This window comes from Lolium perenne, chromosome 2 (assembly GCF_019359855.2).
Source record: "Lolium perenne isolate Kyuss_39 chromosome 2, Kyuss_2.0, whole genome shotgun sequence".
Lineage (NCBI taxonomy): Eukaryota > Viridiplantae > Streptophyta > Magnoliopsida > Poales > Poaceae > Lolium > Lolium perenne.
The window spans coordinates 299444909-299463530 of NC_067245.2; the positions used below are offsets into that span (position 1 = coordinate 299444909).

General features: G+C 43.2%; 1 protein-coding gene across 1 annotated transcript; it reads left to right on the top strand.

The window, feature by feature from the left end:
* The first annotated feature begins 12357 nt into the window (after window positions 1-12357).
* LOC127336045 (homeobox-leucine zipper protein ROC2) lies at window positions 12358-18486 on the top strand. The gene is made up of 9 exons (XM_051362788.1): window positions 12358-12916; window positions 14039-14325; window positions 15108-15225; window positions 15761-16363; window positions 16474-16942; window positions 17038-17309; window positions 17405-17500; window positions 17590-18004; window positions 18101-18486. The coding sequence occupies exons 1-8, from the start codon at window positions 12821-12823 to the stop codon at window positions 17962-17964; spliced, it is 2316 nt and encodes a 771-aa protein (XP_051218748.1). The 5' UTR covers window positions 12358-12820; the 3' UTR covers window positions 17965-18004; window positions 18101-18486.
* The last annotated feature ends 136 nt before the right edge of the window (window positions 18487-18622 follow it).

The following is an 18622-nucleotide window of genomic DNA, read 5'->3' on the forward strand; positions in this document are numbered from 1 at the left end:
CCCTACACAATTAATGGTGTTTGTCATCCAACAAGAGAGTGTAGAGTGGTTTTATTATGTGATCAATGTTGAGAGTGTCCACTAGTGAAAGTAGGATCCCTAGGCCTTGTTTCCAAACATCGAATCTCCGTTTGTTTACTGTTCCGTTGCATGTTTACTCACTGCCATATTTTATTCAGATTGCTATTGCCACTCATATTCATCCATATCATTTGCATCTCACTATCTCTTCACCGAACTAGTGTACCTATACATCTGACAAGTGTATTGGGTGTGTTGGGGACACAAGAGACTTCTTGCATTGTGATCGCAGGGTTGCTTGAGAGGGATATCTTTGACCTCTTCCTCCCTGAGTTCGATAAACCTTGGGTGATCCACTTAAGGGAAACTTGCTGCTATTCTACAAACCTCTGCTCTTGGAGGCCCAACACTGTCTACAGGAAAAGAAGCGTGAGTAGACATCAAGGTGCAACAGGGCGGCCAGACCACACCTAGGCGCGGCCTAGCCTGGCCCGCATCTAGGGGTGGTGTGGGCCACCTCGGCGCCCCACCGACCTATCTCCTCCACCTATAAATGCCTCCCGAATCGAAAACCCTAATAAATCAGCCTTCGTCCCAGAAAAGTTCCGTAGCTCCGCCGCCGTCGCAGACAAGATCTCGGGGGATAGAAGTCTCTGTTCCGGCACCCTACCGGGATGGGGAATTGCCCCCGGAGCCATCTACATCCACTCCACCGCCATCTTCATGGCCATTGCTGACTCCTACGATGAGGAGTGAGTAGTTCTCCCCCGAGTGAAAGGACATAGATGTCGCCTAGAGGGGGGGTGAATAGGCGGTTTAAAACTTTTACGAGATGGGCTTAACAAATCTGGAATAAAACTAGGGTTTACTTTGTCAATCCCAAAACCTATATACTATGGTTCACCTATGTGCACCAACAACTTATGCTAAGCAATACAAACAACTATGTCATAGCAAGATATATAATTTCAAGCACGATGGCTATCACAAAGTAAAGTGCATAAGTAAAGAGCTCGGGTATAGAGATAACCGAGGCACTTGGGAGACGATGATTTATCCCGAAGTTCACACTCTTGCGAGTGCTAATCTCCGTTGGATAGGTGCGGTGGCTTAGTGCTCCCGAACGCCACAAATGGCCTCTCCTTGAGGTGTGGTTACTCGATGCACACCAATGCCACAAAAGGCCTCACCCCAAGATGCGGTAGTCACACCACACACCGAGCGCCACGAAGGCGCCTCACCTTTTTCTCTGGTGACCCTCGCCACAAAGGCCTAGGTCACGGTTCCACTAAGGGATTTCCTTCGAGGCAGAAACCGGGACTTACACAAAGGTTAGGGAACACATACACAACTTAATTGTAGGCTCCCAACAGCTCACCACAAAGGCCTAGAATCCGTCTAGGGTTCCAAGAACCCAAGAGTAACAACCTTCTTGCTTTCATCACCACGAATCACCGTGGAGAACTCAAACCGATGCACCGAATGCAATAGCAAGAACGATGCTCAAGTCCTTCTCTCTCAAATTCCAACAAAGCTACAAAAGCTATTGAGGGAATAAGAGAGGAAGAACAAATAAGAGGAGGAACACCAAATTTCTCAAAGATCTAGATCTAGTGGATTCCCCTCACAAAGAGAGAGATTTGATTGGTCAAGATGTAGATGTAGATCTCCTCTCTATTTTCCCTCAAATATGTGCAAGAATCATGGAGGGATTAGAGGGAGAGGAAGCTTCTCAAGGGCAACAATGGAGTAGAGAGAGAGCAGAAGAAGCAACCAACCCAAGGAGGAAGAAGGGGGTCTTATATACCCCCTCCCAATGGAATATGACCGTTTGGGACCTCCCAGGCCGGAATTTCCGCCCGGGCCGGAATTTCCGCCCCTAGGCTTCTAAAAATGGCTAAGGATTTAAGGGAACTGCTCGCAGTAAGGGGCCCGGACATTTGGCCAGAAAATTTGTAATCCGGGCCGGAATTTCCATCTCCTCGAAAACTGCAGAAACATCAAAACGAGAATGACCATAACTTGAGCATCCAGACTCCAATTTTGATGATCTTGGGCTTGTTTTGAAGCTAGTAACAAGATCTACAAGATCATGCAGGGAACCATCATAGTCCAGTAAGGTAGATAGAAATAAACGATGAAAGGTTTGACCTATCTAAAAAATATATACCGGTAAAACCTCCAACCTTGAAAATGCAACAAGTTGCCCGTGCAAAAACCATTCTCGATGATTTAGAGCTTGTCATGAGAATAAGCACAAGCTCTAAAACACCACATGGATAAGATCCAAATAACAACCAAGAAAGATGATGCAAGGATGAAAAGGTTTGAGCTCTCTCCGACCGTTACGATCGAGTTACTCACTAGAGAGCCCTCTTGATAGTACGACAACTAAACTATAAACCGGTCTCCAACTACACTAGACCGGTGAGAAAGAAACCCAATCAAGAGCAAACCTTAATCTTGCGCATTCCACTTGAGCTCGATGATGACGGTCTTGACCGCAACAAGATGGAACACCTGTCTTGATTGTGCTTGCTTGATGAAGTCATGCGAATTGCTCCCCATACTCCACTATGGGAAAGCTTCTTCTTCGGTGCATCTTCACATATCCATGATCATCATATGGATTTCAAGCTTTAAGCATATGATCTCTTCGAGTTGGCTCATCTTGAACTTGCGCTTCATTTCTTCATTCTTCATCATGTTGATGTCTTGAAGTTAACTTTGAGGGCTTACTTCATCTTCATCTTCAAGACATACTTGAAACTTGATATTCTTCATCAATTTATTCTTATTGCAACCTTGAAGCCAACATATGGTTCAAGAATTGCCTATGGACCACTCCTACAAATATAACTCAATGCACACATTAGTCCATAGGGATTGTCATCAATTACAAAACCACACATGGGGGCTCCATGCACTTTCAATCTCCCCCATTTTGGTAATTGATGACAATCTCTTTGAGAGAGTTTATATAAGGAATTTAAGTAACAAACAAGCTAAATACATAGAGCAAACTTCCCCATAATATATGCATGTGTGAATGAACTTGACTTTCATTGCATATATTGGCCTTCAAAGCCTAGTGGAGTTTCCTCTAAATATTGAACTATGCAAAACAACAAGATGCAATGCAAGAAAGGCATATGCTTAAGCACAAAGCAAAGACATAGCCAAATTCCCTTAAACCCTCCAAACTTCTCCCCCATTGGCACCAATTGCCGAAATGGGTGAAAATTTTAGAAGGCCAATATACTGAGATTTCCTCCATATCGTGTGCATTTCTCATAATTTGAGTGGAATCAAATGCACGTATCCAATGACGAATATTCGGAAGAAATCACACTATCAGAGGATCAAAGATTGCAAAAAGATAACAAAGTCATGAAGCTTCAACAAATGAAGCAAGCAACCAAATGAACCAGAAGGAAGATACGAAAAGAAAGATAGATATTATGATGAGATCAAGAAGATTGCTCCAAATAATATGAGGAAGCTACCCAAGGTTTGTGCACAAAACTATACAATATGCATTGGAGTATAAAGTGCACAAACATGGAATCAGCACTCCCATAATATCATTCAAAACCAAAGATACCAAGTGAATTAAACTCTAATGATACCACAAAATAGTGTTTTAAATAAAATGAGGAAGCTCCCCAAGGTACAAGCATAAATTAAAATGTTGCATTTGAATACAATATGCATAACATGGAATCATCCTCACTCCCTCATTACCATTTAAAACACAAACATTTGCAATAGATCATAGATAGAAAATTAAGCCGAACACTTGCAACGATAAAAAAAAGTTGAGCAACAAGTAAGAGACACCATAATAAAGGGCTCAACCAAGATGATATGTGAAAGACATGACAAAGCATATTATAAGACTATTACAAGGATGAGCAAAAAAGCATCATCATAGTCTTCAATGAATTATATTGCTTAGCATGACCAATCAACACGCAAAAAATAAATAAGATATCAAATGGAGATGTATCATCTCTTATGTGTATAAGTTTCTCTAAGTGGGCAATATCACAAAGATGTTTATCCACAAAGAAACATGCACACACAAAATAGATACACAAGAAATATAGCATGATATCCAAGACGAAGTCATGCAATATACCAATAAGAATTTTTGTTTAATAGCATGGCCACAGGCTCAATTTTATCTTATTGTATATTCATGAACTTCAATCATAAAACATAAAATACATCACAAATATCAACAAGGGATAGAATATAGTTGGGATGCTTTGATAAAGGCAACAAGCATCACAAACAAGGATACCAAAAGAAATAACTCAATTTGCACTTTCATCGATAGTGCACATGTGAGAGGCTTGAGGAATTGGTATGCAATAAAATTTCTAGACAGGCATAGTTGGGATGGATGAATTATGAGCATGATTTTATTTTAAACATAAGGCTAAAGGCCCAGCTTTAAATTAATAAAGCCACAACGGCAGAGTTACAAGGTGCTTAAAAACACTTCCCAACATATGTGCTCATCTCAATTGACTCACATTTGCAATAAATAGGTTTCATTAAAATATTTGCAGGAAGCATAATATTTGCAAATCGAGAGATTCATGCCAAGATGCAACCACATGGTTGGATGTTAGAAAGATATGCATGCGAAGATACTTGTTACCGAGATAGCGTTGGTGTGGATGTAGTAGATACGAGTTCGTTGACCATCCTAGCTTGCCTCAAATTACCATTGAGTCACCACATCTTCCCAAGTGTGAGACAAGCATCCAATGTATCTCCTTGTACCTAAAAAAATATAGTACAAAATGGTTCCCAAACTAATTGGGTCCAAAGTAGTTAGATACACTACAACATATAGGACAAACTCCACAAAACTATGTGCATATAGATATGGAATTTACTTTCATGCACATCTTAGCAAAATTAGGATTTGATGGAGTTTACCCTATATATTGGATCAAAGAAAGTAACACATGCCATAAGATATACATATATTAAATACGCATGCACAATACTTTCAAGAACCAAAGGAATATACAATTTTGAATCAAGAAACAATGGTTGTCCAAATTATATCAAAGAATAAAATCAACACAAGATTGACTCCAAAGGCTTATCTCATTTTAAGAAGCTAATTAAACCCAAAAACAAAGGAATGAGATAACCAACTCCCAAGAGAGCAATGTCCCCACAAATAAACCAAACCCTCAACACTTTTTATTATGGCACAAAGTACCAACAAGAAAAGGTTTGTCTCCCAAAACAAAATTAATGATAATGATCAAGAGATGTTAAGCATTCTAACAAATATAGGAGAGCTCCCCCAACATTAGTGCATTATCTAGGATTTTGCATATGAATACAAAATGCACAAACTAGGATCATCACGCTACCTATATCTACTAAAAACGCTAAGAAAGTTTAAATAGACAAATTAGATCCATAAGATGCAAGGAAAACACATGGATGTCAAAGCACAACAAATTCATGGCAATAAATAAGGCAATTAAACACAAGAGCCAATGCAAATACAATATGATCAATAAATTTCTACCTCATAATAGATTGCCAATTGTTCTAGTACAAGAGGTATTAGAAAATATATTCCGGTGGTAGTTTGCAAGTACATGTAAGATCATATTTACAACAAGTGAAGCATATGATAAAAGATAAGAGTTAACCATAATGCAAAGAGAGTTTCTTGATAACTTCAATTAGTCATACCAACATGCAAAGCAATTAATAGAATTCATACCAGCATGCAAAGCAATTAATAGAATGACTTGAAGCACATGGTTTCCCAAAAGGGTATTAAGGGACACATTGTAAAAAACCATGCCAAGAAAAAATTTCACAAATAATATCCACAAAAAGCACATTGTGAAGCCATTTAAACAAATTGAAACTTGTTTGAGCAAACATGCCACATAGGAGAGAGATAATTTACAATATCAATTCCATGTGGCACAACCTCAAATTATTACATTTTCTAGGCTTGTAATATGCACAAAACTTATTACTCCCCCATAATGTAATAAGGAATTTATTTTCACAAGAGGCAAAAAAGATCCAACTAGAGATATTAATGGACATTAGAATTTGAATTTCTCATGAAGATGGCATACCACATAAAGACTAGATAATCTTGCAATATCAATTCTAAGTGATATTCCTCATGTACACACATTGTTAGGATTGTGAAATTACCAAACGAATATCACTCCCCCAAAATGGGATAGTCCATTAAGCGCACATAAGAGCCATATAATATACAACAAGATGCAAAGAGGCTCCAACACAAACACACAACATGGTGTGCAACCCAACATATATAGACTTGATTTCTCAAGAAAAGCAAGTAGGAAGCACAACATATACAAACACATGTTAGGAACAAAACTAACACATGCAAAGGGGCGAGTAACTTTCAATATAAATATGTTGAGCACATGTTACCGTAAGGAGAACTATTGGATATATGATAGAAGCAAGATAACCAAAAGAAAAGTGAGATCCAAAGTAAAAGTTCTTCTAGTTTTTGTTTCCATCTTTCCTATGAATCAAAGTAGTGAGTTGTAGCATCTTTGGAAATTTTCCTTACCATGTATGTTTCCTTGAAATCAAAGGAGCCCATTTATGAAAATTAGACCTTTATATCGATGTAAATATCCAACATTTCATGATCTTGTGAACTACTGTAGATAAAAATGATGAATGAAAAATATTTCAATTAATATGGGTAGAACTTGGTTTTTGGAGTTTCCTAGCAATTTTCTTGTCCTTGGGTCTTCATATATATACAACTAGTAGATACCCTGCGCGTTGCTGTGAGAATCTGTAGGGCAATAACTATTTATCAAATTTCAGGAGGTCCAAGTATGTGCAAAGTGCAGACATGAGTACACAAGTGTCCGAAAGAAAACGATGTTCATAGAATTGCATTGATGTATGTCTAATAACCTAACGTTCTAAATTACACATGTCTTGCAACAACCAAATAGAAGTAAATAATGCGAAATTCAGGATACATACTCCACGTTAATCATACCAAAATCCATCATGTATCACCTATAAACACCAGCAAGTTTAGCATTAAGCAAGACTAACCTTGAAGAAATGAACGCGTAAACATGCAAATATATCAAGACAAAAGGCCAAATCATAGACCGTGAGTCGACTTACAATAGAGGGATATGGTCCGTCATATGCAATATCTCTGATTAACAGATAAAGTTTGGTGCCTTATGCTGCCCTGCCCATGATCAATTTGCATTGTTGCATATCAAGTATGGATGTGCAATCCGACTAAACTACATCAACCTGAAACATTTTTTTCAATTCGTGCACTCGGTACCATGTAGTCACAACATTAGGGGCATATATAGGAACTTCATGGAAAGTGAGAAATTAAAACATACAACAATATGTACTTACATTGCCCATTTCTTCCATCTTAACATAATTCTAACTCCACCGTGACCAAATGGTAGCCACGAAAATATACAAATAACCAACTACCAATGAGCCAAAATACTCTGAATTTGATCTGGACCTCCAATATATGCCCAACAAAGAAAAGGGCACATCATGAAACCCATGAAAGGGGTCTTACATGATATACCAACAGATTTATGACCTGCATTCATAAGAGAAAAAAGAGACGGAAGGATCACAATATAGGCAGGCACAATGGGCCTAGAATTCAGGCAATTTTTCCATTATGATTTTATACTCAGCATAAATGAATATACATTTTAAGATTAAAAAAATAGCTCCATGTTGCAGACGGTACATATATGAATCCTCATACTGAAATTGAAAGAAGATGGCAAAATAAAAAACCATCAATAATTTTTCGGGTGAAGTCGGTAATAGATAGAAAGGGATAGAATCATGGGTTCACATAGTGGCACCTATGCCGATGTCTTGAATTGGAGAAAGCGAAACTTGTTGTAGTCGTCTGTAGAAATCATACTTCTGTATAGGAATGGAAATACCACAGACAAAAAAGGTTCAGTATAAACAAATTGATTCGGTATACTTTATATAGCAAACCGGATGGTTCCATAGGAACTGAAAGAACACAAATCGAACCTGCGTCTTCAAGAAAAACATGACTCAATGGGTCACCAGTACCAGGTGAATCCACATTTACAAATGTACTGTTAGCCGTAAAAAATATTCTTCTTCCCATTAATAACTAATGAGAATATGAGATCGTAATTGACCGTAGGTGCAACGAATGATAGTGGTGTCCTGGTAGGCGGTGGCAATCCATGGCCTGCAGTTGGGAAATCTTCAGTGGTGACATAGGGTGATACTATGTGGTGATAAATCGGTCCGCGGGCATCCCTTCGACACGCGTAGCTCCAGCATGCGATGAGCGTGGCTGCAAATTCTTCATGTCCAGACGTCGCCTTTCCTAGGATAGAAAGCTTTAAATCAAAATCTAAGATCACATTTGGATTGAGATATGATAGAGAACTAGTTGATTCCCCGCGCGTTGCGGCGGCCAATAGAGATGATTTTTATCTATGCTATAACATGTAATCTGTGAAGCCCCATGATTACTTGCAATTGAAGGCAGGTCATAAATTTATTATTATATGAAAACTATCTTTATCTAATAGTGCTAATATAGTAACAAATAACTACTGTACTATTCTACTGGTTACCTGTTCGTCATCACAGAGAAGGGACTCAAAAATTGAAGTTGAACTATTGCGTAGCTAAAAACATATTCAATAAATATGCAGAAATAATAAGCATATATCATCGAATACAATGTCATAATCATATAGAAGGTAAAGAGGTGGGGTAGCAAATTAACGTTTTGCTACAATAAAGATTAGAACATATAAGAGGCATACATAGTTGCATACTGAAAAGAATTATTCACACTGTCTCATAATATACCTGTGCCATGAAATATGATTTTTAAAACTATTGGCGGCACTTGTTTTATCAGACTTTTTGCACATGCAAACTACATATATACCAAACAGATCAATTGGTAGATAAATGTGTATGTGGTATATGCTAAAAGCTATCCGTTCACTTCGATCTAGTCCACTTGATTTTACAACATATCTAAATCCCCACTGACCAGTAAAATGTAATCAACAACAATAATAATTGGAGAACCAATATGATGAATGTTCTCGAGATAATAAGCAGACCTGGCATATCCCACGCCAATCTTATGGTAAATGTTCTTGAGAAAATAAGAAATCCTGGCACATGCCACGCTAATCTGCAAAATAAAACAACTATTATGAGAGCAACTACTGCACGCATGCATGACATCCATCTAGCAATGAAAATAGCAATTCAAAAAAACGCTTTAATCACATATAAAAAATGCTACCGATTTGTTTTCCAAAGTTGAAAAGGATAGACCCAATGCGGATGCAAAAAATCCGTGTAACAGATCAACCGATGGCATAGTTTCACCTGATTTATGTTTTAGCTCTACTTGTGCACATCACCGCATAGGTCAAGGATCATATTCCCTCGATTCCTTCACCTTCTCCCTATGTCTACCAGCTGCTCCAGTCTTGATGTTCTGCCATACGTGTATGTAACTTGGTATGAGGATGTGAATAAGAGATAGGATTAGGGAGACAGCCAGGTCGAGAAAATTTCTGCTCAGCGATCGCCCTTATATGAACGAATACATGAAACAGGTGCATGCAGGTAAACTAAATCTTGCGTGCGTTCGCCATAGAATTAAATCGCATGGGCCTTATATGCAACTATTTGCACGGCAAAGGGCCTTATATGCACGGCAAAGGCTTTGCCGTGCGTTACCACACGGCAAAGATCGCACGGTAAAGCAATCGACGGCAAAGGCTTCTTTGCCGTGCGCCTCGCCAATGTTGCACGGCAAAGAGCACGGCAAAGATCTTTGCCGTGCGACGCCGCACGGCAAAGGTTGCTTCTTTGCCGTGTGCTAAATATGGTTTATCTAAAAAAAACTCCAAACTGATCGGTCTGAGATTCGAACCTAGGACACAGAGTAGAGAAAGCGTGCAACCTTGCCACTGAGCTAAGCGTTCGTTTGTTGATAACTATACCACGCCACACCTTTTGAGCTGAGAAGAAATCCAGTTTTTACATCTTTGCCGTGCGCTTACACTAGGCAAAGGCTTGCTTTGCCGTGTGTTTGTTAAAAACACTAGGCAGAGACTTGCTTTGCCGTGCGTTTGTTAAAAACACTAGGCAAAGGCGTGCACGGCGATGCCTTTTGTGCTTTGCCGTGTGTCAACGTCTTTGCCGTGTAGCCTATCTTTGCCGTGCGCTATGTTGGTCCTTTGCCGTGCAACTTTCTTTGCCGTGCGCTCTCTTCCGTCGTTGCCGTGAATCAAATCTTTGCCGTGCGCTTGTGTCTGTGTTTGCCGTGGCCAAAATCTTTGCCGTGCGTTTTTCTACGTGCGCACGGCAAAGAAATCTTTGCCGTGCGGAAACACACGGCAAAGATGCAATGCACGGCAAAGAAAGTTTTTCCCGTAGTATGTGCATCACTTGGAGAATACTGATCGGCTTGAGTGTCTGTTTGGTTGGGTAGATGTAGAAGCCACAACGTTTTTTTTTTCCTTTTTAGATATATATAAATACAAAATAAGTGGATGATGTGTCAATGATGCATGTGTATACTAATGACCTTAGATTTGAAATCCGATGGCTATGAACAATTAGGGTGACGTGGCTGCATAAGGTGTGAGCTTGCAAACATTAAAAGTAGTGGGGATGAACTTTATAGATATTATAGATTTGTAGAAGAAGAAGGATATAGCTCACGGAGGACATCTGAGATTTTGGTCCGAGCAAGGGCGCAGCCACCAAGCTAACACGGGAATGAAAGATGCTCCACTGCTCGAAGGAGAGAGCAGTTTATATGCCACCTCCATCCGTTCCTGATGCTTGTAGAATATGAAGAGGATTGACTCTTGAGGAAATCCATCATTGCCTTTGCGTTAGACCGTTAGTGCAACTTTTTATTAAAGTGGTTGCTTTAGTGAAACGGAAGAAGACAAAGAAATGAAACAAATACTCTGAAAACATTATTTATAGTGTGATTTACACGAAGCCAAGGAGGTTCCATGGGGGTGATCAATCGTTCATGCAGGTCACCAGTTCGTAGTAGAAAATTTGAAAATTAAAAAGGGAGGCATAGAGGTGAACACTCAAATCCTTGGTGGAGCTATTATGATGATAATTATGAGGCCGTGGGTACTTCTGATTGTGAAGATGACGAATGTGTGGGAAAATCACATTAAAAATTGGAAGAGTAATAAAAAAATGTTGATGATGTGGCACCACTATATGGGAGATTTGCTTAGGTGGCAGCCTAGGATTTGCTCAAAGATGCTTGATGAGGTGGACATCTTGCATGTCAAGAGAAATAATTTTAGTGGGGATGAATTTTTTTAGTTATATAGGATTTCAAAGGAAAAACAAAATACTAATACTAATGTACAATAAAACATCATTTATTGTCTTTTTGGCACCCCAAAAACTCTATAATACTCCTAGCACAAATACGATTGCACCCTAAATACAAACATTTATGGAGTAGACGTCTTTGTACTGGTAGCACATTAATACAAATCTCACCGTATATGGAGTGTATACTCATTTACTCAGTAGAGAGTCACGGTGGGCAAAAAAACCGATGACCGAAGACCGAAACCGAAAAGACCGAGACCGAACCCGAAAAGACCGAGACCGAAATGACTGATAAAATATTGGGTAGAAAATTTTATAGACCGAATTACGTTTGATCAATTCGGTCATTTTGTTCTGAGTAACCGAATAGACCGAACTGACCGAATTTTACGTAAGACTATCCCAATCTTTAAATTTTGTGATATGCGTGAGATGTGATATTGTTGAATGTTCACAAAATTCTCCAGCGTTGCTACATTTTTGTTTAGATTTTTGAACATTTATTCGTGCCAATTGATAATAATATATGCAATGAAAAAACATCCAAAATGTTGCCAACCTTTTACTAAATAATGTCTAAGTTTTGCGTTGACAACGTCGGCCACATTGTTCGGTCATGACCGAACACGAACCCGAATTATTGGGTACCCGAATTTGTCGGGTAGTAAAAGCAACAAGTATATTTCGGTCTTCATTTTTTTCTGACCGAATTTGAAATAGACCGAAATACAAAAACCGAATTTTCGGTCATGACCGAATGCCCACCCCTAAGAGAGAGATTGCGAAAAAAAAAACACACTGCCCTCTGACTCTACCTCTTTCTCTCCCCTAGCAATTGCACTACGCCTTCTCCATAAATGCAATTGCACCCTCTCAACACTCTCCGGCAATAACTCCTCTACACATTCTCTTCCCCCTTTCTTCTTCTTCTTCCTCCTCCTCCTCCCCTCCCATGGCCGCCCAGCTCTTCTTCTTCCTGAAGAACTCCTCATCATCTGGCTATCCCTTCTGAGCTCTCACACGCAGCACAACTCCTTCTAGATACAAAAGCGCAGGCCGAGAAGGATACATCGGAGTTCTCTCTATACATATTTAGACATATAGGGTGCTTATCTAGATCTTTCACGGCCTGACAAGGCTCTCTGTGTTTCCTTCTCCTAGATCTGCTGCTACGTACTTGTGCAGCTGTGCTGTTGCTTGGCAAGCAAGATATATATACCTCTCTCCATATATAGCACATGTTGTTTTGATTGGAGGGAGAGATGCAGGTGTGTATGTGAAGAAATGGAAGGTGTTTGGAGGAGGCGATAGTTAGGGTTTTCAGACGTAGGCGGAGATTACCATGATGATCCCGGCGAGGCACATGCCATCGTCGATGATCGGCCGGAGCAGCGGCAGCGCAGCCTACGGATCCTCATCAGCACTGTCACTCGGTCAGGTAATATAATACAGTACTCCAGCTTTTATTTCCTCCATGTGCAGAGCTTAATTTATTTGAGGAAATGGAAATCAGAAGGCTAGCTTGTTCCTGTTTTAATTCCAATCAGTTTTTCCTTTGGAAGGATCGATCACGCTGCTTGCAGGAGTTATTAATTGCTGGCGTTGCCTTCAATTGGTGTGGTTTAAAACTCTTGTTTTGACTTGCACGTGTACTAATCCTTCATGATTTTTTGCTCGTTTTCTTGCTTTTATGTGCGAAAGTGGATCATTTGCTTCTTTAAATTTTTCTAGTTCTGATTTGCATTTTTTTTCCTCTTGTGAATACTGATCCTTCTCAAAATAATTATTTGTACTACAGATTTTTTCTTGGGAAGAGAGAAGTGAGAGAGAGATTATCTGCGGTACTTAGTGGCTGCTGTTCACACATAGATTAGGTCATCAGAGTTGAGAGTACACGAGCACCCCTTTCTTTAAGACCCACTCCTATATAAATGGAGCAGATAAAGAAGAAGACTAGCTAGGATGGGAGAGGGGGAAAGAGAGGAGACTTCACCATGCCTAGTTCTTGATCTTGCACACATCCAGAGAAGTAGAGAATAGTGCTTACGCAGGTTTGCTGTTGCTTCCTTCCTCGCTCTTCCAAATCCATCTTCTGGGTCTTGTGGCACTTTATGAGCAAACCTGCCTTTTTGTTCCTCTTCTATTCTTCCTTCAATCTCGCTTTCACATCTATGGAGAAAATGAGAAATCAATCATGGACGAAAAAGTTGCTTCACTTGTCCCATGATCCACACCCCCTTGATTCCTGATTTGTATCTCTTCTCCATTTCTTCCCCAAAAATATTTGTTGAATGAACACATTTTTCTTCTCCCCAAAACAGCAAATCTAAATGACTTTAATTTGCAGAATTCTTTTGCCTTCAATTTTGTGCCTGAAACTTTTCCCTTTGTCTGGCTACTAATTAATGTTCATATGTAAACATTGTAGAGCGCTTATGTAATAGCAAGGCATATGGCTCGCGGCTTACTCCTACTTAATTTCTTCCAAATTTATCAGCAGGAGAAGCAGTACGCTGACCGATCGATCTTAATTTCGCTTCCTCTTCAAATTGATGTGCAGCCAAACTTGCTGGACAATAACAGTCAGCACCTGCAGCACGCGCTCCAGCAGCACCACCTCCTCGATCAGCAGATCCCGACGACGACGGCGGAGAGCAGCGACCACGCACACAACGGCATGATCCGCGGCCGGGACTCCATGGACCCGCTGGGCGACGAGTTCGAGAGCAGGTCAGGCAGCGAGAACGTGGACGGCGACGCCGTGGACGCCGACCAGGACCCCAGCCAGCGGCCGCGCAAGAAGCGGTACCACCGCCACACCCAGCACCAGATCCAGGAGATGGAAGCGTACGTGATTGATCTCCCTTGCACATTTTAATTTCCACACTATACTCTCCTACTTAGTTACTCATATCACGCATGCTCTTACATGGTGTACTGCTACTTTCTGCTCAATTCTTTGTTCTTGTAATGCCTGCCTTGGGTCGATGTTAGCTTTCCTTATAATTTCACTTGTTCTTGTAATGGGATTGAAGCATAATAGCCTATATGAACTCCTTCCTTAGTCATGATCATTACTACTATAAACTCTTCGTTTAATTCTTTGTTCTTCTTGAAATACGTACCATGAAACCAATAATTTCCTATATATATTTTTCTATTGTTGTTGATAGCCAAAAACGAAAACAAACACGCATGAAATGTTGTTGGGTATGTACTAAGCACGACTACTGAATTTTGTTCCGAGGAGATGAGAACAAAATGTTATGGCTGGGCTGGCCGGATGAGCTATCAGCAGGTGGCGTTCACACGAGCACACGTAGAAGTCAAATTGAGTTGTCGCTGCGGACAAATGGCGTACGTTTTAAGTTGACTGAGGCCAAACCGTTTCTGTTCTCTTGCGCTCTTCCCGAGAAACAAACGGACGGGCATGCAAGAACCAAAATCCAGCTAGAGCTAGGAGGTCGTTGCTCTGTAGTATTCACACACTGGGCTTTCTTTTTTATACTGTATTTTTATGGTAGTACTAATAAATTGATGGCTCATTTTATAACATACTGGTGGGATCATTTTTTCTGTTACAAAAAGAAGAGTAGCGATGATGTGTACGTGTGTATATGTATGTGCAGTTTCTTCAAGGAGTGTCCTCACCCTGACGACAAGCAGCGCAAGGAGCTGAGCCGGGAGCTGGGGCTGGAGCCTCTCCAAGTGAAGTTCTGGTTCCAGAACAAGAGGACCCAAATGAAGGTACACAACACCTCAGATGAATAAATAGTCTCAATTGTGTTGTTCATCTGCCGATCTTTCCATTGGAACTGAGAGAGGTGTGCATTGTGGCCGAGATGATGAGAAAATTTTCGTGCCGGAAAGCCAGCCAGCGAGAGCCATCGTTGCAACCACCTTCATTTAAGCCTCTGACCTAGGTCGCTGCAGCACGCATTCATGGCCGATTACTATATCTGGACAAAGTTCGCCCACACAGTACACATAGCCCCCATGTCCGCGTCTGCGTGCACACTGCCACATGTGGCAGAGGCCGGCCCGGCCATAGTCAAACCCCACCCCTCAGTCTCTGCTGGCATGCCACGCTGACGTGTACGGTACACTGCTGCTCATCGATCACCTGGCCACTGCATATCTGCATGCATGCATACGCACAGTCAATCTGCTGCATTTGATCTTTGCCTGATGATCGATCTCACTCTATGCTAATGAGCAATGATCATTCGTAACTAGCAATGGAAACTAACACGATCATGGCGGTGGTGGATGGCACTTGCAGAACCAGCACGAGAGGCACGAGAACTCGCAGCTGCGGGCCGACAACGACAAGCTGCGCGCCGAGAACATGCGCTACAAGGAGGCCCTCAGCAGCGCCTCCTGCCCCAACTGCGGCGGCCCCGCCGCGCTCGGCGAGATGTCCTTCGACGAGCACCACCTGCGCGTCGAGAACGCGCGCCTCCGTGACGAGATCGACCGCCTCTCCGCCATCGCCGCCAAGTACATCGGCAAGCCCATGGTGCCCTTCCCCGTCCTCTCCAACCCCACGCTCGGCGCCGTGGGAGCCTACGGCGCTCACCCCGCGGACATCTTCGGCGCTGCCGATCTGCCGCCGATGAGGGGCGCCGGCGGTGTGGACGCGGAGAAGCAGGGCGTCGTGGTGGAGCTGGCCGTGGCGGCCATGGAGGAGCTGGTCCGGATGGCGCGGATGGACGGGCCCCTGTGGACGGCGGATGGAACGCTGGACGAGGAGGAGTACGCCCGGATGTTTGGCCCGCGCGGAGTTCTTGGGCCCAAGCAGTACGGCCTCGTCTCCGAGGCCTCTCGGGACGCCGCCGTCGTCATCATGACACCCGCCAGCCTCGTCGAGATCCTCATGGACGTCGTAAGTATAGAAAATCATCAATTCACCATCCATCAATCCATCATCGTGCACTGCATTTCTCTCTATGTGATCGATCGGTCTGAATGTCTGACTGCATGTCATCTGAACAGAACCAGTACGCGTCGGTGTTCTCGAGCATTGTCTCCAGGGCGGCGACCCTGGAGGTGCTCTCCACGGGCGTGGCGGGCTGCTACGACGGCGCGCTGCAGGTGATGTCGGTGGAGTTCCAGGTGCCGTCGCCGCTGGTTCCCACGAGGGAGAGCTACTTCGTCAGGTACTGCAAGCGCAACTCCGACGGGACCTGGGCCGTCGCCGACGTCTCGCTAGACGCGCTGCAGGGGATCAAGTGCCGGCGCAGGCCCTCCGGCTGCCTCATCCAGGAGGCGCCCAACGGCTACTCCAAGGTGACGTGGGTGGAGCACGTGGAGGTGGACGACAGGGCCGTGCACAACATCTACAAGCTCCTTGTCAACTCAGGCCTCGCCTTTGGTGCGCGCCGGTGGGTCGGTGCCCTCGGACGGCAGTGCGAGCGCCTCGCCAGCGCCATGGCCAGCAACATCCCCACCAGCGACATCGGAGGTACACGACTAGCTACTACTCTTGCAGGCGCCCATTGAGTTTGTACCGTATCCAGTACAATTGCTTAGTAGAACTAGCACTCCATGTGCATGCAGTGATCACAAGCACAGAGGGGAGGAAGAGCATGCTGAAGCTGGCCGAGAGGATGGTGGCGAGCTTCTGCGGCGGTGTGACGGCATCCGTGGCGCACCAGTGGACGACGCTGTCGGGGAGCGGCGCCGAGGATGTCAGGGTCATGACCAGGAAGAGCGTGGACGACCCAGGGAGGCCGCCTGGCATCGTCCTCAACGCCGCCACCTCGTTCTGGCTCCCCGTCCCGCCCAAGCGCGTTTTCGACTTCCTCCGCGACGAGTCTTCTCGCAGCGAGGTACACCAGAACAAACTGCATTGCCCACAACATCATGTAATTCAAATTCTGAAGATGATGAACTGATTATGGCTTGGAATTCTTTTCGCTTGCAGTGGGACATCCTCTCCAATGGTGGCATGGTCCAAGAAATGGCTCATATCGCCAATGGGCGTGATCATGGCAACTGCGTCTCTCTCCTTCGCGTCAATGTAAGTACAAGCAGAAGCCATCGATCTGCATCTTTCAAGCATTCCTCTTGCGCCATGTGCTAATGCATTGATCGTCTGTAAATATGCAGAGCACCAACTCGAACCAAAGCAACATGCTGATCCTGCAGGAGAGCTGCACGGACGCGTCGGGCTCCTATGTCATCTACGCGCCGGTTGATGTCGTGGCCATGAACGTTGTCCTCAACGGCGGCGACCCGGACTACGTCGCGCTCCTGCCGTCCGGTTTTGCCATCCTGCCTGACGGGCCGGCCGGGATCATGCACGCCAACAGCGGTGTCGGCTCCGGCGGGTCGCTCCTGACGGTGGCGTTCCAGATCCTGGTCGACTCCGTCCCCGACGCGAAGCTGTCTCTTGGCTCGGTGGCAACCGTGAACAGCCTCATCGCCTGCACCGTGGAGCGCATCAAGGCGGCCATCTCTGGCGCAGGAAGCTCTCCGCAGTAGCTTCTCTAAATTGAACAATATTTCTATGTCCGTGTCAGAGGTAAGTCGACAGACAAACAACTTGCAAATTTGAAACTATTCGTGGACAGTTTCGCTGGTTTTCTCTGAATTCTCATTGGGTGTCTTCTGGATGCAGGAGCAGTAAAATTTTGGAGCTTTCATCAGTGGGAAGTCAAGAACGCACCTCAGACTCTCCTTGCCATGTGGTGCTCATAGATTTGGGCGATTGTTTTGTGTCACCACTATGCAAGGGCTGCTGGTTCGGGTATTGACTTCCTCTTTGTGTCGGCCTCTTGGATGCTGCTGCCTCTGGGCTTTTAGGGTTCTTGGTGTAGTACAAAAAATCGTAATTTTTCTGTCTGTAATTCCTTCTATCAGTCGTCGTCGTTGTTGTTCTTCAGACTTCCAGTACTCTGTAGGTGCTGCAGAATAGAGACTTGTGCCTGTCTGCTGCTTTGGGTTTATAATTTTGTAGCGCTTCTGGTGATCCATCACCGTTTCAATCCCAAATTTGTGTTGTGATGTGCTTGCTTTTGAACTGCCTAGCTCTTCCTTCTCGGCTCTGATGAAGACAAATGTTACTTCCTGGAGGACTGAACCATTTCATCGCAATCTTCTGCGCTACAATTAGACTGATTGAGCAGTTATTTTAGTATAG